We start from the raw sequence: 25377 nt of genomic DNA, 5'->3' as shown, positions 1-25377 counted from the left end.
GTTCTGACCAAACAGAATTTTCACAAATTCCGTACCACCACCACATAATGCGGTGTTTACAGTTTGTGATCATTTCATGGAATTCTGTGAGACCAGGCTGGACTGGGGGAGCTGTTCCCAGGCCAGGGTGGAGATATAATCTTTCCTGTGGCCTCATCCCAGCTGGATGTGCTACATGGCTAGCTACATGGGACATTGTTAACACCGCAGTAGCTTAAAAAAAACAAACACTTCAGTAGTTCCTGCCTGAAGCAGGTTCTCTTAATACATCTATGGAGATGACCAATCATAGAAGGCCTGCTTGGAGTTGCGCAAGACTTAGCCAAGAGTTTAAAAAAAACGTGTTGAACCCGGATCATTCAGAACAGATGGAAATCTGAACGTTTTAGCTCACGGGGATTTCTCTGTTCCACTTTCAGTTACAGTACTCTAGCCTTTTCCGCCATTTCCAGGTCACTTCATGCAATCCATTAGCCCATCCTTTACCAGTCTCAACCAAGAACGTGACTAGATGTCATTTTGCAAATTCCTGTGCTTGTTAAGTTCTTACATATACACATTATTTATATATATATATAAATAAACTATCATGTCTCTCAGTGACGTATCACTTAACAAGGTCTGAGCAGTCTGTGGTGAAGAGCTTGTAATAGTTATCTGATGAAATATGGAATAGTGCATTGGGTAGGGTAAATGTATCAACCTCATGTGCTCGCCTTGGTTTAATTCAATTTAAGGTTCTTCATTGTACACATTATACTAACACCAGACTGTCCAAGAGCTACCTAATGTGAATGACATTTTTGATCCTTGTCCACAGAAAAGGCAGACCTGTCTCACATGTTTTGGTCCTGTAACAACTTTTGGACTATGGTATTTCAGATCTCGTCTGAGGCATTTCACAATATTTCACCACTGTGGGAGCAACTTTCTGACAACGTTTTTTGTTCCCTTTCTTTGTCTTTTGGAATGCGCTGTGGTCGACGCGCTTAAACAAGACTCAATAACTCAACTGTTTTCCTTTGTTTCCATGTTTATTCTTCTTTATCACTCAAACTTTAACGTGATACGTTTTCGTCTTTTCCACAAAAAAATAATGAACTGTCCTTAACAGATGGTGCACAAGCATTGACAGCTGAGCAAAAAATAAAAGATGTAACAAAAAAAAACTATTTCAGCTTTTCACAAGCACGTTCTGTTCTGCACGGTAGCCTACTTGAAACAGCGGTCAAAAAACCATATGGCTACAAACCAAAGGCACCTAACTCAATGACAGCTCCTGGCTTTTATACACCAGCTGATGCAATTACTACCCTAATCAGCTGATTGCCAAAAGGCTGTGACATATGCCACGCACCAAGATCAACCAACACAAATTATCAGCTCACAATGAGTCCAGTTTACTACGAATGTCACTGCATCCATACACAATTTATCAAAATAAAAGTTAACATCGAAATCATAATTTTGGCTCCAACAACCACTGTTTCTGACTGCGAGGAGCCACAACTTGGGCATGTCTTTTAGTGTCGGATTTATTTTCTGAAGTAAAACTAATGATAGTAAAAACTAATAATACCTCACAATAAAATTTAATTAACTTAAAGGGAACAGTGAAAGAGAGTTACTTAACATCTGCTCAAGGTGGAGTTTTCAATTCTAATATAGTGTATTCAATTTGGGTAGTGGTTTTCTGCGAAGTAATCTAGACTAATATGCATTGTTGCCTTTGTCAGATTTTGTCAGAAGTTTTAGCTGATTATTCTCAGCTGGACTGAATAAGTCACCATCAATCAGGCCACTGCTCAAGAAAAAAAACAGGGATAAGGTAATACCTACTTACCTACATGTATGTCTACGTTAAACATTAATATTTAACAGATAACATTGAGATACAGATACATTGAGGGCTGAAAAAGGGGGCGGAGGCATTCATTTCACGTGTGCTCACCCGAAACCAGACAATCTCTCGGAGGTTGCCGTCTGTTTGGAAGTTGCATTTGAGTGTGACTGTGTCTCCAATGACAACAGAAGGAAGAGGCTGAATGGAAACACTTAAATAACCTGCCAAACAGAGAAAAATGAGAGACATTTGAAAATGACATTACATTACCCTGTATGGCTCCTGTAGTGAACTGTAATGTATGTTCTTATGCATTTACAAAGTAATCTGCTATGAAAGCATGACTAGACTTGAGGTATTTTACGTATTACGTATTAACGTATTCTCATCAACCATATCGTTGTCTGATATGTTACAAAACTTCTGCATATTGTATATCTTATGAAACTTTACGTTCAATATAGCTAGGGATGGGTAGCGTTAGGATTTTATTGCTACTCTTATCGATACTCCATCCATCCATCCATCCATCTTCATCCGCTTATCCGAGGTCGGGTCGCGGGAGTAGGAGCTCCAGCAGGGGACCTCAAACTTCCCTTTCCCGGGCCACATTAACCAGCTCCGACTGGGGGATCCCGAGGTGTTCCCAGGCCAGGTTAGAGATATAATCCCTCCACCTAGTCCTGGGTCTCCCCCGAGGCCTCCTCCCAGCTGGACGTGCCTGGAACACCTCCCTAGGGAGGCGCCCAGGGGGCATCCTTACCAGATGCCCGAACCACCTCAACTGGCTCCTTTCGACGCAAAGGAGCAGCGGCTCTACTCCGAGCTCCTCACGGATAACTGAGCTTCTCACCCTATCTCTAAGGGAGACGCCAGCTACCCTCCTGAGGAAACCCATTTCGGCCGCTTGTACCCTGGATCTTGTTCTTTCGGTCATGACCCAGCCTTCATGACCATAGGTGAGGGTAGGAACAAAAACTGACCGGTAGATTGAGAGCTTTGCCTTCTGGCTCAGCTCTCTTTTTGTCACAACGGTGCGATAAATTGAATGTAATACCGCACCTGCTGTGCCGATTCTCCGACCAATCTCCCGCTCCATTGTCCCCTCACTCGCGAACAAGACCCCAAGGTACTTGAACTCCTTCACTTGGGGGTAAGGACTCATTCCCTACCTGGAGAAGGCACTCCATCGGTTTCCTGCTGAGAACCATGGCCTCCGATTTAGAGGTGCTGATCCTCATCCCAGCCGCTTCACACTCGGCTGCGAACCGATCCAGTGAGTGCTGAAGGTCACAGGCCGATGATGCCATCAGGACCACATCATCTGCAAAAAGCAGCGATGAGATCCCCAGCCCACCGAACTGCAACCCCTCTCCACCCCGACTACGCCTCGATATCCTGTCCATAAATACTACAAACAGGATTGGTGACAAAGCGCAGCCCTGGCGGAGGCCAACTCTCACCTGAAACGAGTCCGACTTACTGCCGAGAACCCGGACACAGCTCTCGCTTTGGTCGTACAGAGATTGGATGGCCCTGAGAAGGGACCCTCACCCCGTACTCCCGCAGCACCTCCCACAGTATCTCCCGGGGCACCCGGTCATACGCCTTCTCCAGATCCACAAAACACATGTAGACTGGTTGAGCATACTCCCAGGCTCCCTCCAGGATCCTTGCGAGAGTAAAGATCTGGTCCGTTGTTCCACGACCAGGACGGAATCCGCATTGTTCCTCTTCAACCTGAGATTCGACTCATCGACCGAACCCTCCTTTCCAGCACCTTGGAGTAGACTTTACCGGGGAGGCTGAGAAGTGTGATACCCTGTAATTGGCACACACCCTCTGGTCCCCCTTTTTAAAAAAGGGGGAACCACCACCCCGGTCTGCCACTCCTTAGGCACCGTCCCAGACTTCCACGCAATGTTGAAGAGGCGTGTCAACCAAGACAACCCCTCCACACCCAGAGCTTTAAGCATTTCTGGACGGATCTCATCAATTCCTGGGGCTTTGCCACTGTGGAGTTGTTTAACTACCTCAGCAACCTCCACCAGGGAAATTGATGCCAATCCCCCTCATCCTCCAGCTCTGCCTCTACCATAGAGGGCGATTAGTCGGATTTAGGAGTTCCTCAAAGTGCTCCTTCCACCGCCCTATTACCTCCCTCAGTTGAGGTCAACAGCGCCCCATCCTTACTGTACACAGCTTGGATGGTTCCCCGCTCCCTCCTGAGGTGGCGAACGGTTTTCCAGAAGTACCTTGGTGCCGACCGAAAGTCCTTCTCCATGTCTTCTCCGAACTTCTCCCACACACGCTGCTTTGCCTCTTTCACGGCAGAGGCTGCAGCCCTTCGGGCCCTTCGGTACCTTGCAACTGCCTCCGGAGTCGCCTGGGATAACATATCCCGGAAAGACTCCTTCTTCAGTCGGACGGCTTCCCTGACCACCGGTGTCCACCACGGTGTTCGTGGGTTACCGCCCCTTGAGGCACCTAAGACCCTAAGACCACAGCTCCTCACCGCAGCTTCAGCAATGGAAACTTTGAACATTGTCCACTCGGGTTCAATGCCCCCAGCCTCCACAGGGATGCACGAAAAGCTCCGCCGGAGGTGTGAGTTGAAAGTCTGTCGGACAGGGGCCTCCTCCAGACGTTCCCAATTTACCCGCACTACCCGCTTGGGCTTACCAGGTCTGTCCAGAGTCTTCCCCCACCCCCTGACCCAACTCACCACCAGATGGTGATCGGTTGACAGCTCCGCCCCTCTCTTCACCCGAGTGTCCAAAACATATGGCCTCAGATCAGATGAAACGATTATAAAATCGATCATTGACCTTTGGCCTAGGGTGCTCTGGTACCAAGTACACTTATGAGCATCCCTATGTTCGAACATGGTGTTCGTTATAGACAATCCATGACTAGCACAGAAGTCCAACAACAAACAACCACTCTGGTTTAGATCAGGGAGGCCGTTCCTCCCAATCACGCTCTCCATGTGTCTCCATCATTACCCACGTGCGCGTTGAAGTCCCCCCAGCAGAACTATGGAGTCCCCGACTGAGCCCCATGCAGGACTCCACTCAAGGTCTCCAAGAAGGCCGAATACTCTGAACTCTTGTTTGGTGCATATGCACAAACAACAGTCAGAGTTTTCCCCCCACAACCCGCAGGCGTAGGGAGGCGACCCTCTCGTCCCACCGGGTTAAACTCCAACGTAGCGGCGCCAGCCGGGGGCTTGTGAGTATCCCCACACCCGCCCGGCGCCTCACACCCTGGGCAACTCCGGAGAAGAAAAAGAGTCCAACCCCTATCCAGGAGTATGGTTCCAGAACCAAGACTGTGCGTAGAGGTAAGCCCCACCAGATCTAACCGGTAGCGCTCCACCTCCTGCACAAGTTCCGGCTCCTTCCCCCACAGAGAGGTGACATTCCACGTCCCCAGAGCCAGCCTCTGCTGCCCGGGTCTGGTCCGTCGAGGCCCCTGACCTTCACTGCCACCCATGTGGCAGCGCACCCGACCCCAGCGGTTCCTCCCACAGGTGGTGGGCCCATGGGATGGAGGGATGTCCGCCACGTAGCTTTTTCGGGCTGTGCCCGGCCGGGCTCCGTGGCAAACCCGGCCACCAGACGCTCGCTGACGAGCCCTCCATCTGGGCCTGGCTCCAGACGGGGGCCCCGGGCTTCCTCCGGGCAGGGTCACTTCATTCCTTCCTCGATTTTTCATAGGATTTTTGAACCATTCTTTGTCTGGTCCCTTATCGATACTACTATCTATAATTTTTTGCAAAAAATAAAAACATCAAAAGATTCAACAGTTATTTTATCATTACTATTTTGCAGAAGTAGGTTAAATTGTTTCCTAAAATTCCTGTATATATATATAATGAGGGAGGAGTAAATGCTACAAATGTCTGGTCTAAACAATACAAAATTAGTTGTCAGAAGAGCTCACACTAAATTCAAATAGCCTCAAGGTAGACTGAGATGGTCCTTATGGGAGGAATAAGGAATTATTTTTGTGACTTTAATTCCAAGCAAAACCTCTCAAGTATCAAACAAAAAACACTTATTAAAGCAAAAAAAAATGGTCACCTCAAATGTATAACTTAAAACTTGCAAAAAAAACATTTGTGTAGTTGTAAACTATTGGTATTTTATTTGTTTGATATTATGTCCTTTTGTTTATGATTCCCTTGACTTCTTGCTCAATGATCAGTCTTTTGCTCTCTCCATCACATTTGCAGTTTTGCTCCCAGCTTTCTTGTTTGCGCTACTAAAGTCTTTGTTTTCAATTCTGACACAAACATCTCGCGTGGGCGGGTCTTACAGGGGTGCGTCCCCATTGGCTAATGAGTTTTAGGGTAAGTTTGAGTGACAGCTCAGTGCAGCTAAGCTAACGTAGACTTTGAGTCTGGAGGACACACAAGCCACTCCACAGCGGATTCCTACAAGATTAATAAAGTGAATGTATTGATCTATTGATATATACAGTGGGGAGAACAAGTATTTGATACACTGCCGATTTTGCAGATTTTCCTACTTACAAAGCATGTAGAAGTCTGTAATTTTTTATCATAGGTACTCTTCAACTGTGAGTGACGGAATCTAAAACATCAACAAAATCCAGAAAATCGCATTATATGATTTTTAAGTAATTAATTTGCATTTTATTGCATGACATAAGTATTTGATACATCAGAAAAGCAGAACTTAATATTTGGTACAGAAACCTTTGTTTGCAATTACAGAGATCATACGTTTCCTGTAGTTCTTGACCAGGTTTGCACACACTGCAGCAGGGATTTTGGCCCACTCCTCCATACAGACCTTCTCCAGATCCTTCAGGTTTCGGGGCTGTCGCTGGGCAATACGGACTTTCAGCTCCAAAGATTTTCTATTAGGTTCAGGTCTGGAGACTGGCTAGGCCACTCCAGGACCTTGAGATGCTTCTTACGGAGCCACTCCTTAGTTGTCCTGGCTGTGTGTTTTGGGTCGTTGTCATGCTGGAAGACCCAGCCACGACCCATTATCAGTGCTCTTACTGAGGGAAGGAAGTTGTTGGCCAAGATCTCGCGATACATGGCCCCATCCATCCTCCCCTCAATACGGTGCAGTCGTCCCTGTCACCTTTGCAGAAAAAGCATCCCCAAAGAATGATGTTTCCACCTCCATGCTTCACGGTTGGGATGGTGTTCTTGGGGTTGTACTCATCCTTCTTCTTCCTCCAAACACGGCGAGTGGAGTTTAGACCAAAAGCTCTATTTTTGTCTCATCAGACCACATGACCTTCTCCCATTCCTCCTCTGGATCATCCAGATGGTCATTGGCAAACTTCAGACGGGCCTGACATGCGCTGGCTTGAGCAGGGGGACTCTTGCGTGCGCTGCAGGATTTTAATCCATGACGGCGTAGTGTGTTACTAATGGTTTTCTTTGAGACTGTGGTCCCAGCTCTCTTCAGGTCATTGACCAGGTCCTGCCCTGTAGTTCTGGGCTGATCCCTCACCTTCCTCATGATCATTGATGCCCCACGAGGTGAGATCTTGCATGGAGCCCCAGACCGAGGGAGATTGGACCGTCATCTTGAACTTCTTCCATTTTCTAATAATTGCGCCAACAGTTGTTGCCTTCTCACCAAGCTGCTTGCCTATTGTCCCTGTAGCCCATCCCAGCCTTGTGCAGGTCTACAATTTTCATCCCTGATGTCCTTACACAGCTCTCTGGTCTTGGCCATTGTGGAGAGGTTGGAGTCTGTTTGATTGAGTGTGTGGACAGGTGTCTTTATACAGGTAACAAGTTCAAACAGGTGCAGTTAATACAGGTAATGAGTGGAGAACAGGAGAGCTTCTAAAGAAAAACTAACAGGTCTGTGAGAGCCGGAATTCTTACTGGTTGGTAGGTGATCAAATACTTTATGTCATGCAATAAAATGCAATTAATTATTTAAAAATCATACAATGTGATTTTCTGGATTTTTGTTTTAGATTCCGTCTCTCACAGTTGAAGTGTACCTATGATAAAAATTACAGACCTCTACATGCTTTGTAAGTAGGAAAACCTGCAAAATCGGCAGTGTATCAAATACTTGTTCTCCCCACTGTATATTGTTTGTGATCTACGCAAGCATCGTAACTAGACGCGTTTGTTGCTTTTGTTGTGTTAAGTTACTAGCTAGCTAGTAAAGCTGTTTAAGTTAGCATTTAACGTTATCTAAAACGTGTGGCTACGTTACTCGAGCTAATTTGCCATGGGAATCATGTAGGCTTAGTGAGGCCTTACTCAATGGAGCTGTATTATTGTCTTCTCTGTAGAACAATGAAACATTGTGGGGCGTGCAGGACTCGTTAGCAGAGCCATGATGCTGTCCCAGGTAACGTTAGGTCAGCAACATAGCTATATGGCCTATTATGACAAATTAGCTATCCAGTTAACTACACATTGTTGTGGTTTGATATTGGTCTGATAACAAATACACAATGCTAGGGTATTGGTTAAGCTATACAATGTAGAAGCTGTGAATATAATGTATTCTATCTAGAGGAGGACACATACAGCACATATGCAGTGTTAGCACTGCTTAACTGGTTAATCTTCATAGTTATGTGCAATATTATAGCATAGCATAAAAACAACCTAGTACATAGCTACATTTACAGTCAAGAGGATGACATTACAAGAATGATCAACTGGCGACCTGGCCAAGAAAAGCATAAGCGTGAAGGACAATATATAGTTTCACATTAAAATACAATACTACAGGAATACAGGAATACAATAGGGTACATAAAGTGTTCAGATAGTGTTTTTAAAGCCTACACATTGCTAATGGCTACTTAAAAGCAAGTTATTTTAATTGTAAATCACCCAAGCTTAAGAAGCTGCAGAAACCCAGAAATAAGAACTTTTGTTACCATTTGATTTAGTGTAAGGAACTTAGTTACTAGTTTTCTATCTGGCTCACATCAGGTAGTGCAGGCAGACTTCAGCCAGGAGGGACACGTGCAGCAGCAGAGGAGGAGGAGCCTTCCAGTCTCTCTGTGGTGGAAACACTATGTGTTGTAAGGCTTCAAACAGCCAGGGTATAGACCAATAAGAGTATTGTGATGGCAAATTTACATTTAAGCATGGATTCTCTATATTATTTTGTATAATTTCTTTTACTGTTTCTCCTCACAATACTGGAAGGGAGTTTTTCTTATTCTCACATGTTGAAAAGTGCAGGATACCACAAAGTCTGTAGGAACGTAATGTGTACGCTGAACAGATAGTTTAAAGGGTGACCTCGTAGCTCCCTATCTGTTATTTCTCCTGGATAGTTGAGGACTTCTCTCACATAGTTGAAAGGATAAAGCGAGATGTCTAAAGCTTTATGGGTAGAAAGAGTGGTACAGAGGGGAAGAAGTGGAAAGTGGCTCCTGAAGGGAGATCTGACTATGTTTGATTGTAAGAAATGCTGAGTCAGCGTTTAGAAAGCATGTGATTTCTATCGCACTGGAGATGCATATATACTGTGTGTCTTTTTTCTTATTCGCGGAACAGACTCACTCATAAGCGCCGCGTGCCCTTTTTGTGAACTGTGTGGCTTCCTTGTAAAGCTTGCAAGTTTATAATAAAATACAAAAAACCTAACTTGGCTTTAGTCTTCGACTGTCCTTATTTTGCTCTCACCTTCCTATTTTTAAAACATCTACACCTGCTGCACGAAAAACTTCCACCACAGTATGTGTATTGATCATATTTTGCTGAGATACTCAAATAACACTCCTACAATAGCCTTTTTCTTAGAGTTTATTTTCATTTGTGTACTTGTAGTTTCTAAGTCCATTGTATGTCAGTATATCCTACTATACTAGTATACTAGCTCCGTAAGTATACTTGTCCTCGAATTTATAAATTTGTAAACACTTCATTTACATTCACCCTTGTCTGTTTTGGTTCATTATACATAATACAGGAAATAAGTTTGAAACCATTATAATGCTTTATTTTTAGTCAATATAGAAACTTCACATACATAATGGATGGCTGAACGTATTTTGCTGGGGCCCTGGTGGTAGAAGAAGCTGGAACTCAGTGTCAGCCATCATTTGCAGTACATCACAGGTCAGGATCAGTTTTTCATCACCAACAATACACACAAACATACTGAGTAATGGGTTATGATTATATTTCACATACTCAGTTTCACCTAAGCCGTATTTGTCTGCTGACTTGTGTCTGCAACAGCACTTCTGAGGGTGGTGCAGGAATATCACACAACTCCTGGACGCCTGGGACCATCTGCTATGAGCTCACTGATGGCCCACCGCTCCAGTCTGGGACGACAGCCTTTTCTGGGACAGCTCTTTGAAGGGCACAGGATGTGGCATCAGTCCTTCATTTCACTTGACTTATTGTAAAGCTTGAAGTACCTTATTAGATGATAAAAACTGTTTGAATTTAGCTCAAACTAAATCAAATTTTGTAATAAAGCCTTTGGACTCTAGGAATATTTGTCTACCTTTCATAATCAATACTAGAACACTTTTTTCTGGAATATTATTGATCACACCTTCTAGATCCCTACCTCCACGTTTACTACATGTGTAAAGTACAATATGGCTTCATCATGGTGAATATACTCCAGTCGATCCTGATCTGCTTTTCCCTTGGGTAATCTGCCAAGATGGTCCAGGGCAGCCACCAGGACCTGTGCTTCACCAGTCATGCACATCATCAAACAATAATGATCACTAAACAAAGTATTTGTCAGGGCCTGAGGCCTGTATTCTGAAGCAAGATTTGGCGTTAACGAGCTAACTTCAGGTTCAGCAGGGTTTTCTGTACCCACTGAAGGTGGATTAGTTGTTATCGGGTTCAATGCCGTGGTAACTCATGCTGAACACCTAACCTAATTGGGGAGCAGGTTATGTTGAGATTAGAGATCAACCAGCGTTAAGCACCGCCTACTGACCAATCAATACTCGGTTGATAACGGCGTCACCGTTCTTAGAAGATCAGGTGGAACTCAGCGCGCAGAGAGAGAGAGAGAGTGGGGGGTGAGAGGGCTACGCTCATAAAAGTTGAAAACACGTAGAGACCGACACAACGTTAACATTTCACTGATGGGTATCTTTATGAAAGATTTCGATTTTAAGCCGTTTTAAGCATCAACGACTGCATTTCCTGCATTTCCGATACACTTTAATGCGCAATTTACAGTAAAAATACCTTTATTCAGCCTATAAGATGTTAAGAAAAAAGCACGGATGACACTCAAAATTTATCAAAATATAATGGCCTATGAGCAGCGTGGTCATTAAGTATTTTTAAGTAATTAATTTGCATTTTATTGCATGACATAAGTATTTGATACATCAGAAAAGCAGAACTTAATATTTGGTACAGAAACCTTTGTTTGCAATTACAGAGATCATACGTTTCCTGTAGTTCTTGACCAGGTTTGCACACACTGCAGCAGGGATTTTGGCCCACTCCTCCATACAGACCTTCTCCAGATCCTTCAGGTTTCGGGGCTGTCGCTGGGCAATACGGACTTTCAGCTCCAAAGATTTTCTATTAGGTTCAGGTCTGGAGACTGGCTAGGCCACTCCAGGACCTTGAGATGCTTCTTACGGAGCCACTCCTTAGTTGTCCTGGCTGTGTGTTTTGGGTCGTTGTCATGCTGGAAGACCCAGCCACGACCCATTATCAGTGCTCTTACTGAGGGAAGGAAGTTGTTGGCCAAGATCTCGCGATACATGGCCCCATCCATACGGTGCAGTCGTCCTGTCACCTTTGCAGAAAAGCATCCCCAAAGAATGATATTTCCACCTCCATGCTTCATGGTTGGGATGGTGTTCTTGGGGTTGTACTCATCCTTCTTCTTCCTCCAAACACGGCGAGTGGAGTTTAGACCAAAAAGCTCTATTTTTATCTCATCAGACCACATGACCTTCTCCCATTCCTCTTCTGGATCATCCAGATGGTCATTGACAAACTTCAGACGGGCCTGGACATGCGCTGGCTTGAGCAGGGGGACCTTGCTTGCGCTGCAGGATTTTAATCCATGATGGCGTAGTGTGTTACTAATGGTTTTCTTTGAGACTGTGGTCCCAGCTCTCTTCAGGTCATTGACCAGGTCCTGCCGTGTAGTTCTGGGCTGATCCCTCACCTTCCTCATGATCATTGATGCCCCAGGAGGTGAGATCTTGCATGGAGCCCCAGACTGAGGGAGATTGACCATCATCTTGAACTTCTTCCATTTTCTAATAATTGCAGCAACAGTTGTTGCCTTCTCACCAAGCTGCTTGCCTATTGTCCTGTAGCCCATCCCAGCCTTGTGCAGGTCTAAAATTTCATCCCTGATGTCCTTACACAGCTCTCTGGTCTTGGCCATTGTGGAGAAGTTGGAGTCTGTTTGATTGAGTGTGTGGACCGGTTTTCTGTTATACAGGTAACAAGTTCAAACAGGTGCAGTTAATATAGGTAATGAGTGGAGATCAGGAGAGCTTCTTAAAGAAAAACTAACAGGTCTGTGAGAGCCGGAATTCTTACTGGTTGGTAGGTGATCAAATATTTATGTCATGCAATAAAATGCAAATTAATTATTTAAAAATCATACAATGGGATTTTCTGGATTTTTTTTAGATTCCGTCTCTCACAGTTGAAGTGTACCTATGATAAAAATTACAGACCTCTACATGCTTTGTAAGTAGGAAAATCTGCAAAATCGGAAGTGTATCAAATACTTGTTCTCCCCACTGTATATTGTTTGTGATCTACGTTGCAAGCATCGTAACTAGACGTTTGTTGTTTTGTTGTGTTAAGTTACTAGCTAGCTAGTAAAGCTGTTTAAGTTAGCATTTAACGTTATCTAAAACGTGTGGCTACGTTACTGAGCTAATTTACCATGGGAATCATGTAGGCTTAGTGAGGCCTTACTCAATGGAGCTGTATTATCGTCTTCTCTCTGTAGAACAATGAAACATTGTGGGACGTGCAGGACCCCGAGCAGAGCTACGATGCTGTCCCAGGTAACGTTAGGTCAGTAACATAGCTATATGGTCTATTATGACAAATTATTATCCAGTTAACTACACATTGTTGTGGTTTGATATTGGTCTGATAATACACAATGCTAGGGTATTGGTTAAGTTGTACAATGTAGAAGCTGTGAATATAATGTATTCTATCTAGAGGTTGACACATACAGTACATATGCAGTGTTAGCACTGCTTAACTGGTTAATCTTCATAGTTATGTGCAATATTATAGCATAGCATAAAAACAAACTTAGTATTAATAGCTACATTTACAGTCAAGAGGATGACATTACAAGACAACAAGAATGATCAACGGCGACCTGGCCAAGAAAAGCATAAGCGTGAAGGACAATATATAGTTTCACATTAAATACAATACAGGAATACAGAATACAATAGGGTACATAAAGTGTTCATAGTGTTTTTAAAGCCTACACATTGCTAATGGCTACTTAAAAGCAAGTTATTTTAATTGTAAATCACCCAAGCTTAGAAGCTGCAGTTATCAATAAGAACTTTGTTACCATTTGATTTGTGTAAAGAACTTAGTTATAATTTTCTATCACAGCTCACATCAGGTAGCAGGCAGACCAACCAGGAGGACATGGTAGCAGCAGAGGGAGAGGAGCCTTCAGTCTCTCTGTGGCGGAAACACTATGTGTTGTAAGGCTTCAAACAGCCAGGGTATAGACCAATAGAGTATTGTGATGGCAAATTTACATTTAAGCATGATTCTCTATATTATTTGTATAATTTCTTTTACTGTTTCTCTCACAATACTGGAAGGGAGTTTTTCTTATTCTCACATGTTGAAAGTAAGAGCCACAAAGTCTGGGAACGTAATGTGTACGCTGAACAGATAGTTTAGGGTGACCTTGTAGCCCCTATCTGTTATTTCTCCCTGGATAGTTGAGACTTCTCACATAGTTGAGATAAACGAGATGTCTAAACTTTATGGGTAGAAAGTGGTACAGAGGGGAAGAAGTGAAGTGGCTCCTGAAAGTCTGACTATGTTTGATTGTAAGAAATGTTGAGTCATGTTTAGAAAGGGGGCATGTATTTCTATCTCACTGGAGATGCATATATACTGTGTGCTTTTTCTTATTCGTGGAACAGACCTTTCACTTAAGCGCTGCGTGCCTTTTGTGAACTGTGTGCTTCCTTGTAAACTTGCAAGTTTATAATAAAATACAAAAACCTAACTTGGTTTAGTCTTCTACTGTCCTTATTTTGTTTCACCTTCCTATTTTAAAACATCTACACCTGCTGCATCGAAAACTTCCACCACAGTATGTATTGATCATATTTTGCTGAGATACTCAAATAACACTTACAATAGCCTTTTTCTTAAGTTTATTTTCATTTGTGTACTTGTAGTTTCTAAGTCCATTGTATGTAAGTATATCCTACTATACTAGTATACTAGCTCCATAAGTATACTGTCCTGTAATTTGTAAATTTGTAAACACTTTTTTTTACATTCACCCTTGTCTGTTTGGTTCATTATATAATACAGGAAATAAGTTTGAAACTATTATAATGCTTTATTTTTAGTCAATATAAAACTTCACATACATAATGGATATTTGAACGTATTTTGCTGGGGCCCTGGTGGTAGAAGTAGCTGGAACTCAGTGTCAGTCATTATTTGCAGTACATCACAGGTCAGGATCAGTTTTTCATCACCAACAATACACAAACATACTGAGTAATGGGTTATGATTATATTTCACATACTCAGTTTCACCTAAGCCGTATTTGTCTGCTGACTTGTGTCTGCAACAACACTTCTGAGGGTGGTGCAGGAATATCACACAACTCCTGGACGCCTGGGATCATCTGCTATGAGCTCACTGATGGCCCACCGCTCCAGTCTGGACGACAGCCTTTTCTACAGGACAGCTCTTTGAAGGGCTGGGATGTGGCTGTAGTCCTTCACTTCCTTGACTTATTGTAAAGCTTGAAGTACCTTATTAGATCATAAAAAACTGTTTGAATTTAGCTCAAAAATAAATAATTTTTAATAAAGCCTTTGGACTCTAGGAATATTTGTCTACCTTTCATAATCAATACTAGAACACTTTTTTCTGGAATATTATTGATCACACCTTCTAGATCCCTACCTCCACGTTTACTACATGTGTAAAGTACAATATGGCTTCATGTTGAATATACTCGAATGATCCATCTGCTTTTCCCTTGGGTAATCTGCCAAGATGGTCCAGGGCAGCCACCAGGACCTGTGCTTCACCAGCCATGCACATCACATCAAACAATAATGATCACTAAACAAAGTATTTGTCAAGGGCCTGAGGCCTGTATTACTGAAGCAAGATTTGGCGTTAACGAGCTAACTTCAGGTTCAACCCAGGGTTTTCTGTACCACGAAGGTGGATTAGTTGTTATCGGGTTCAATCGCCGTGGTAACTCATGCTGAACACCTAACCTGGTCGGGAGCAGGTTATGTTGGAGATTAGAGATCAACCAGCGTTAAAGCACCGCCTACTGACCAATCAATACTCGGTTGATAACGGCGTCACCGTTCTTAGAAGATCAGGTGGAACTCAGCGCGCAGAGAGAGAGAGAGAGTGGGGGGTGAGAGGGCTACGCTCATAAAAGTTAAAACATTTAGAGACCGACAACCCCGTTAACATTCACTGATGGGTATCTTTATGAAAGATTTCGATTTTTTAAGCGTTTTAAGCATCAACGACTTCATTTCCTGCATTCCGATACACTTTAATGCACCAATTTACAGTAAAAATACCTTTATTCAGCCTATAGATGTTAAGAAAAAAGCACGGATGACAATTCAAAATTTATCAAAAAATATAATGGCCTATGTTGTTACGTGTCATTGGGCATTTTTAAGTGGGTAGCCTATATAGAAATCCTGGAGCTTACAATCACGTAGACTACACCACTGGAAGTGATATTGATAGGATAAGCGTTGTCCATCCATCCATCTTCATCCGCTTATCCGGGGTCGGGTCGCTAAGGATAAGCGTTGTGATTTACATAAAACAGTGTCAGCTTTTTTTTGCCAGCTTTCCTTCCTGCATTTTGCCTGTAAAACGTGTTTGTGTTCTTCATATTTATGTAGAATTATAGTTTGCTCTTCTTGTTTAAAATATGCGGCTCTGGTAGATGTTTGCGTTTGGTCGTGGTGCGCAAACACCGCCTCTTTTATGTGAACGCACGCGCTGCTGGATTGGGAAACCCTGGGTTGATTGAACTAGTTGATAACCACCGTCGTGACACAGGTTATGCGGGACCGCGGTTGTTAGGTTTAGTGAAGCCGGATAACTGAAAGAAATCCAGGGCATGTTGATCTTGATTCGTAGTACAGGCCTCTGGTGTGTTAGTTAAAGTACATAGTTTGGCCAGTAGTAACAATATGTATTAATAATACATATTGTTGAAATTTACAGCGTTAAAATATACAAAAAATATGTCCCTTATTTATCTTAAGGTGACCAGGTTTCTGAGACAAAATCCGGGGACATTTTCAGCTCAGAAGCATAAATACCTCGAAAACAGGTAATGTTTTTATCTTTGTAAACTTAAAACGGGGACACTGCCCCAGGGGCGTCACTAGACCTAGAGCTGCACTGGGGCACAAGCCCCCCATGGGCACGGTCCCCTGTAAGAAAATGTCTATTTTAACGTTTAAATGCATCAATCTGGTGCACTTTGAAAATAAATTCAGACAACCAGCAGGGGGGCTTCTATGTGTGGAGTAGTTTTGGAGACATGCTTCTTTGTAATTATGACATATATTAAAAAAAATGTTATGGCAAAAAATATTCCCCAAAATTATGATGATGCTTATTTTTGAAAGGTAAGTGCTGTAGAACAACCAGCAGGGGGGCTTCTATGTGTGGAGTAGTTTTGGAGACATGCTTCTTTGTAATTATGACATATATTACATTTTCTTTGGCAAAAATATTCCCCAAAATTAGGCACATGCCTATTTTTTAAAAGTGATGTAGTATAACCAGCAGAAGACTCTATTTAATTATTTAAATAATAAATATTTTTGTTGTATCTCTTTTCGGTGTTGTAGTTTGTAGACGGTCCCTAAGGTGTTGCGTCGAGATCCGTCGTTTGTGATTTCATAACATTTCGCTGTAGAGTAATTGATCCCGGAAGTTGGAATCTGTGAATATCTTTCTAACTTTACCGAAGTTAAGCTCTGAGCAGCACTTGCTCTGGCTGTCTTGAGCCTGCACGTGTATGGTGCGCGTTTGGTCAATGTTTTCTTTCTTTCATTCCAATTTCGGGTCTGTCAGTCACAGTGAAAACTGGGGACATTTCCGGGGACAGCTCCAGCCGGGGACATGGTCACCGAAACCGGGGACTGTCCCCAGAAACCGGGGCCGTCTGGTCATCTTAAGTTATCTACCATCTTGCAGCAGTGCAATAAAAGAAGAAACAGTGTGTACAGATGGAACATTATCTAATGTATGTGTCAATCTCTAGATAGAATACATTGTATTCATAGCTTCTACATTGTACAACTTAACCAATACCCTAGCATTGTGTATTACCAGACAAATAGCAATTACAACAATGTGTAGTTAGCTGGATAATATTTTGTCATAATAGACCATATAGCTACATTACTGACCTACCAATTGTGCAGCCTTGCTTTTTGTACACTAAATGTGGTTATTTTTGCTACTGACAGGCTCAGATTGTTACTAAAAGTGTCTGACTATGGAGTTATATTCCTATCTTTATTCAAGAGCACATTCTTTCAATTTGAGAGCATTTCTCACTGATATTACGTTCAGATTTTGTAATAATTTCCCTCAAAACCTTGCTCTCACACTCAAATAGTTACTGCTCACACTTGGATTTGCTCTGCTTGTGCTCAAACTTTGTGCTTGGACTCAGATATGTTGTTGCTTAGACAGATTTTCTGCTCTCAGCTTTGGCCCTTCTCCTCGCACTCTCGCTGATTCTGCGCACTTACAAATCTTCTCCTCTCGGATCGCTCCTGCGCGCTCGGATTTTTTAGTGTTACAATCCTTTCAAAATTCCCCAACCAATAGTATGCCAGGTGTAGTGTTGACCAATGAAATGATCCCTGCCCCGTTGAGGGTGCGTTTGTTTTACGTTAGAATGTCTGTTGCGGACAACTGTAACCGAGTTTATTTACCCCTGTCGTCCATTGCTTTATATGTCAACAATGTGCACAGAATGGTCAACGCTCTTTCACCCATCAGGAAACGGGAGAAAGCTTTGAAGTGGAACATATCAAGTTACGTCCACAACTACGAGGGTGAGTAACATAAATTAAGCACATAGCATATGGCGCTAGCCTAGCTTGATGTCCATAAACAAGTAGATTTTCTTTATAGTTTAGCTAGATTGAACAACATATGACTGACAGTTTGTGTGTATTTACAACTGATATTTAATGACCCCACTTTGTATTTTTTCCTCGTTTGGTTAACCATGTTCCTGGGGATTTGGCTAATTTCAGAGATGTTAGAGCCAATAGTAAAACCTAAACTGTAATATAACTGAAAAACAAAAGAAACTGGATTGTTTGTATCAGTTTTTACATCACTGTTGTATGTTTTTCAGATATTGTTCTAAATTCTTATAACATTAGTATAAAAATAAAATTCATATCACTCTGTATAGAAATTTATAAGTACAATTCCACTACTATAATAAAACACTATTTAACATAGCAGTTATTTATTTTTACCCTAATGAAAACAATACAAAGCAAACTGAACAGAAAGAACAAGTATTGTGTTTCAGTTTCCCTTCTTCCAGGTGGGGCTAAAGCACCCCTGTTGAGCTGCATCACAGCTGCACCGTGTGCATGGACCAGTGTTGTACAACCACCCTTCTGTGTTGTTCCAGTCAGTACATTACTCCAAACACAAAATCCCATTGGTTCCCCTTGTACTCACCTGTGTGCAGAGGGCAGGCAGCAGTGGCACAAACCAAGAACGTTGGCAAGTCTGATAATAATGTAATTGTAATTAAAATACTACAACTACACACACATCATGTTACATACACTTATCATTTATTCATCTTGCTTAAATTCACAGGGTGCACAACCAGGCCCGGGAGAGAAAATTACCGTGATGTCTACAAAACCAAAGCAGAGAAGGTAAGGTAAGATAGTAATGATGTTAAAGAAAGCTATGTACACCTAATATGTTATGTGTTGATGTCTATGAATTTGTCTTAAATAGGAGCACACTATACAAAGACAACAGTGAAGAGTTGCTGGATCTGTCTGTCCTCAAAGGACTTCACCCGTTTCTGCACCATCACCTGCATAATCCAAGTGATAAAAAAGAGAACAAACTATTGTGTTCTCTGCTTGCATGAATAGGTGCCTGTAATGTTTGCCAACATATACACTCAATTCAATAAATGTTGATAAGTATTACTGATATTTCTTAAATCAGTGTAGTTTTTCAGAGCAATAAGATACAGATTATTAAAGCCATGTCCATATTTGCAACAAATTAAAACCCTGATCAAGGCAAATAGGTTCTGTAATCTTTATAAAAAAAAAACAGTACAATTAAATTTACCAGAGCGGACACTTGCAGGTTGTTAAATGGTTTTAATTTACCTTGTCAAAACAAGGTATGTTTACTACAAACAAAACTTGCACATGGTTGTAGTCTGTAGTCAGTCATACAGTAGGTAGATCTGGAGCAGATGGTTGTAGTCTGTAGCCACCCTTACAGTAGGTAGATCTGGAGCAGATGGCTGTAGTCTGTAGCCAGCCATACAGTAGGTAGATCTGGAGTAGATGGTTGTAGTCTGTAGCCAGCAATACAGTAGGTAGATCTGGAGCAGATGGCTGTAGTCTGTAGCCACCCGTACAGTAGGTAGATCTGGAGTAGATGGTTGTAGTCTGTAGCCAGCAATACAGTAGGTAGATCTGGAGCAGCACGGTGACTTCTAGCTTTCATGGGTTGGTGATAAGACACTGTGCTGCTATGATGCAGCAGCTCAACAGTGGTGGACTGGAAGAAAAGAAAGTAAAACAAAGTTTTTACTTTTTTTTAATTTTCTGTTCAATTTTCTTTGCATTAATTAAAAAAATAACCGCTATTTAAGGAGCAGATAAGAAGACATAATTTCTAGATCTGTTTTTATTATAGTGGTGAAATTGTACTTAACACTACAATGTTTTATACAGACTGATTTGAATCCATCATTTTCATTATATGAAGGAATAATGACTAAATTCTGATGAACAACACATAACATTGATGCAAAAACTGATACAAACAATCCAGTTTATTGTGTTCTTTCAGTTATATTACAGTTTAGGTTTTACTAACTGGCTCTAACATGAAATTAGCCAAATCCCCAGGAACAAGGTTAACCAAACGAGGAAAAATACAAAGTGGGGTCATTTAATACCAGTTGTAAATAAACACATACTGTCAGTGATATGTCGTTCAATCTAGCTAAACTATAAAGGAAATCTATTTGTTTATGGACATCAAGCTAGGCTATATGCTAGCGCCATATGCTACGTGCTTAATTTATGTTACTCACCCTCGTAGTTGTGGACGTAACTTGATGTGTCCCATTTCAAAGCTTTCTCCCGTTTCCTGATGGGTGCAGGTGAACGAGCGTCGACCATTCTGTGCACATTGTTGATGTAGCTATACTAATAATAAAGCGATGGACGACAGGGGTAAATAAACTTGGTTACAGTAACAGACGTTCTAACCTAAAACAAACGCACCCTCAGCGGGGCACGGATCATTTCATTGGTCAACACTACACCTGGCATTCTATTGGTTGGTGAATTTTGATTGGATTGTAACTAAAAGAATCTGAGCGCGTAGGAGAGATCCGAGAGAAGATTTGTAAGTGCACAGAATCAGCCTGAGTGTGAGAAGGGCCAAAGCTGAGAAAGTCTGAAAATCTGTCTAAGCAACGACATTTCTGAGTCCAAGCACAAAGTTTGAGCACAAGCAGAGCAAATCCAAGCACGAGCAGTGACTATTTGAGTGTGAGAGCAAGGTTTTGAGGGAAATTATTACAAAATATGAACGTAATATCAGTGAGAAATGCTCTCAAATTGAAAGAATGTGCTCTTGAATAAAGATAGGAATATAACTCCATATCTGACATTATCGATCTCACGAGGTGACTTCTTGTCTGAAGACAGCGCTGTGGAGAGAGGAATGCGAGACAAGAGAAAGGCGGTCAGGATGGCGGTTGTACAGAAATTATAGGCTCCTGTTATCTAAAAGATTTTCAATGCAATGGCTCAATATTTAAATGATTTCGACAATGTGGATGAGGTCGATATAATTGGATGGCCGCCCGTATTTATTTGAGCCAGAGTCAGGGACAGACTGGGGCTAAGAAACAGCCCTGAACTTTCTCCCAAATTCGCCCCTAGCCGTGTGCGACAGACACTAGCCAGGATGTCCTGATACTATACAATACAGACAAGGTATTCACAGCAAGTAACATCTCAAAACCAATGATGATAATTGGGGTTGTGTTTATTAATGAAGCCTCAGCCTTCAAATAAAAACAAAAAATGTCATTGCATCTGCATTGAAAATAAAATACAAATAATGAAATGTCACTGGCTACAGAAACCCCAAATTACACAAACTTGTAATTATAAAACAGTACAGAGTATTACTGACAACACTTTCAGAGATAAAGTAGGCTACTTGCTGTACCTGAACATGGGGATTAGATATATTGTAGGCCTATACCACAACTACACTAAGAGTGTTAGTTACTATATACTATAACTTATAACTATATATATATAAAAACCACCAGGTCTTTGCCAGTTCCACAATAGTAAACACAAATATGAAAGACAAGGAAAAACTGCACTCTGATGGAAGACAGACAGAAAGTGCAAGCTAGGATTATTTGGTTACACTTTTGGTTAAATTTGGTGAATTATTTAGCCCCCTTCCCTGTTTGTTAGCACGTTTAGAGTGGTACGAATGCATGCCTGATGTTTTCCCATTTAATTCAATACCACAGCCTTCATCCTAGCAGCAAAAGTGAGCTCACTACAACCTCTCATATACAACGAATTGAAATCACGGTCAACCCACGATTCATTTCTAACACGTTTAATGTTTCAAATTAACCTACAGAAATCAGTTAACACGTTAAGTTTGACAGTACTAAGGCACAATCATTTTCATAATCATGATGCACACCCATGTTGATAGCTGACTATGCAATTCGCTAAGATAGGGATAAAGGCAGCCTATTATAATGTGTCCTGCTCCTGGCACTTACCAGTACCTCTTGCTCCTGGCACTTACCAGTACCTCTTGCTGATGTGAAATTAACTCTGCTGTCTCTCCTCTATGAATTTTTCCCATCCACCTTTCTCCCTAGTAGGCCTACTCTTTTTGTATTAGCGCCCCCTGTTTTTGGCTGTTAATATCGCTTTATTAGACTTTTTTGTGTCGACAGCCGTCGTTTGGACAGTCGTTCTGGACTTTTCCCGAAAAACGGATGAACGGGCACGAGGATGCCCAGGAAGCCGCTGCGCAAACGTTGGCCACATCATGCCTCTGAGGAGGCCGCGGATGCATGCAGCTCTCTCGTGGAGTGCGCCCGAATGTTCTGAGGGGGGGGTTCCACTCCCTCCGCGCTATAGACCTGGGTGATTGCTTCACAAAGTCAATGAGACAGACGCTGCTCCAAAAGAGCCACACCCTGTGGGGGTTCTCTGTAGTGAGCAAACAACCGCTGTGTCTGTCTCATGTCTGCCATGCGTAAAAAATACTGTAATACTCTCATAATTCGGTGTAATGATGGATTTGGCTGTAAAGTGGCCACGCTCCCGTCCCCTGGACAGGCAGGACAATGAAACCGCCAGCGCGCATAAATCACTCCCCCTCTTAGCCGATATATTGGATGGTAGTTAACACCAGCCCTGGATAGTGTGCACAATGGCAGGGGGGCAAGCCTAGCCTCTCCAAGCGCTCCCGCTCAGTGGCCAGGCCCATAGCCGCTGGCTTATCACCAGCTTTTGTCCAAACTCCATGTAAACTTCATGTAAAGAAGCACCAGCTGGTGCGATAGTCATAGGCAGAATACACAGAGCATATGATGAGCTGTTTTACGCTCCGGTCAATGTGAACACTGTTTTCCAAACACAGGGAATATTGGACTCAGGCTCAATAGCTTGTACTTTCAGTGAGGAAGCTGAGCAGAAGATGCTAAAAGAAAACATACTCTCACAACCAAAATTCTTCCAAGGTGCTAATCATGTAAAGGAGCCCACCCCAGACAGGCAGCCTAAAGCTGCCAGTCCGACAGATCTGAAGCAGAGGTTGCAAGTTGTTGGTCTCTGCGACATAGATCTTGACTCCTGCCATGCTGACTATAAAGGAAAGAAGAAGTTAGTCCAGTTACTTGAATACTATGATGATGTCTTTTCCAAGCATGCTTTGGACTGTGGTGAAGCAAAAGGATTTGTTCATCCCATTCAGCTTACGGATGATCGCCCTTTCCAGCTACCATATTGGAGAGTACCACCTGCCCATTACCAGAGGTTGCGTCACACTCTTACAGAAATGGAGGAACAGGGGATAAAGGAAAAAGCATGGCAGCTTAAGGAATTGCACCGATGTTCCCCATCAGTCTGACTGCTTGGCAGCCCTGGGTGGAAACATGTACTTCAGTATGATGGACTTGACATCCGGTTTCTACAACATCCCCATGGCTGAAGAAGTACACTGCATTTACAACCCCACTGGGTTTGCACGAGTACAACAGGATGCCGCAGGGGGCTGTGTAATAGCCCAGCTTCTTTCATGCGGATGATGCTTAGCATTTTTGGTGACTTCTACTTCAGCAGCCTACTGTGTTATTTGGATGACTTCCTTGTGTTGGCATCTACGGAGACGGAGGCCTTGGAAAGGCTGGAGGTCGTTTTTCAGCGACTGAGGCTCCACAATCTCAAGTTGCGACCAAGAAATGCCACCTAATGTGAGCATCTGTCAAGTTATTGGGCCATATCATAGATGGCAATGGTGTTGGCGTGGATCCAGCGAGGTCATATCAAAGATGTAAAAAGCTGATCTCTTGGAAGATGATGGATGCACATCCTCGATGCGAAAAATCAGGTCTTTCCTAGGAATTGATTTCTACTATCAAAATTGCATCCCAAACTGCTCTGCTATTGCCAAGCCACTTTTTGGCCACACAGCTGGCCAGAAGAGGAGAGGAAAATGTCGACTTAAGGGGAATGCAGGAACCTACCAGAGACTTAAACCCACTGATTCGACCCCAGAATGTGGCTACACTCTTTTCAGTCCCCTCAGTCAGACATCGGTGAAGCTAACTAACCAGGCTCCCATCAGCACTGGTTCATAACCACACAGAACAAAAACAGATTATGAATCATTCAAAAGATCAATATTTAGAACATTGGAGAAAGCCAACAAAGTAGACTAAATTGTTATTTGACATTGTTATCTGCACACTCTCAGAGTAGCGAAGAAGAGACAGATCCTGACTAAATACAGGCTCGGTGACCACCATCTGGGTCAGACAGAGATGCACTTCCTCCTCCACTGTGAAAAAGTATTTTCACTAAGAGTTCTATTTCATCCTTACTGACCGCCAGAGGCAGTGCCTAACACTGAATATATTCCGTATCCCGCTTGCGCAGGTCGAGTATTTATATCAACAAAGTCAAATGTGACCTTAGCCAAGGTATTCATTTCCGGTGTCAAGAAAAAGGCTAAATCTTGCGGGCTGTCTGCTAAGGTAGACTTGCTGACCGCTGAGCTGGGCCAGATAAAGTCTCTCCTTCTGGCCCTCCATTCCGGTGCTGGTACGGTGGATGCTGCTCCACCCAATCCACCCGCTGCTGAGCTTGTGGCTGAAGAGGATATAGTTTCCTTGGCGGCTTCAGCCACTCTCTTTAATGAGTATGCTGAAGAGGGGCCCTCCATTGCTTCAGGGCCTGGCTCTCGTTCCTCGGCTCATAACTCCTTAGAAGGGGCCGATGCCAGCTCCATGGGGTCCATCATTCACGTGGCGCTGGCTCGCTTGCAGTTGAATGTGAGGCACCCCGAACCGGTGCAGGCTAGTGCTTTCTTCAGGCGCACTCAAGCCCCTTTTCAAAACCATTTCATGTTCCTCCCTCTGACGAATATCTCAAGGAGGCTAAATTCGGCCTGGATCGCATGCCAGCTGTCGAGCCACCTATTGCTTCCCTCATAGTTTCCCCTGACAAGGCTCTGAGGCCGGATGCCAAGTGCCCTCGACCCCAGTGTCGGGTCACCGACGACCTTCTGTGCAAGGCTTATTGATACTGCGGCACGTATGGGCCGCATTGGTAACGCCCTCTCTCACCTCATGCTTGCCCTCTCGGCTTCCCTGCAGCAGGCGGCATTCGATGCTTCCTCCACCAGCCTCAGTGATGCTTCTCTGCAGGCTTTTGCTCTAATGTCTAGGGAACTTGGGCACCTAATGTCCACTTTGGTTCAGACTCACGCAAGTGTGGC

General features: G+C 43.0%; 1 protein-coding gene across 1 annotated transcript in view; it reads right to left on the bottom strand.

The window, feature by feature from the left end:
* LOC144520399 (immunoglobulin superfamily member 21-like) overlaps window positions 1-23238 on the bottom strand; it is a 52902-nt gene extending 29664 nt beyond the window's left edge. Inside the window, exons 1-2 of the mRNA XM_078254080.1 lie at window positions 23145-23238; window positions 1952-2064 (exon numbers count right to left, since the gene is read on the bottom strand). Of these exons, the coding sequence (XP_078110206.1) occupies window positions 1952-2064; window positions 23145-23238 (207 nt within the window). The remainder of the gene's footprint in view (window positions 1-1951; window positions 2065-23144) is intronic.
* Between the last annotated feature and the right edge of the window lie 2139 nt (window positions 23239-25377).

This window comes from Sander vitreus, chromosome 7, assembly GCF_031162955.1.
Source record: "Sander vitreus isolate 19-12246 chromosome 7, sanVit1, whole genome shotgun sequence".
Lineage (NCBI taxonomy): Eukaryota > Metazoa > Chordata > Actinopteri > Perciformes > Percidae > Sander > Sander vitreus.
The sequence above is the reverse complement of the archived record's forward strand: the minus strand, read 5'-3'. Positions and strand labels throughout refer to the sequence as shown.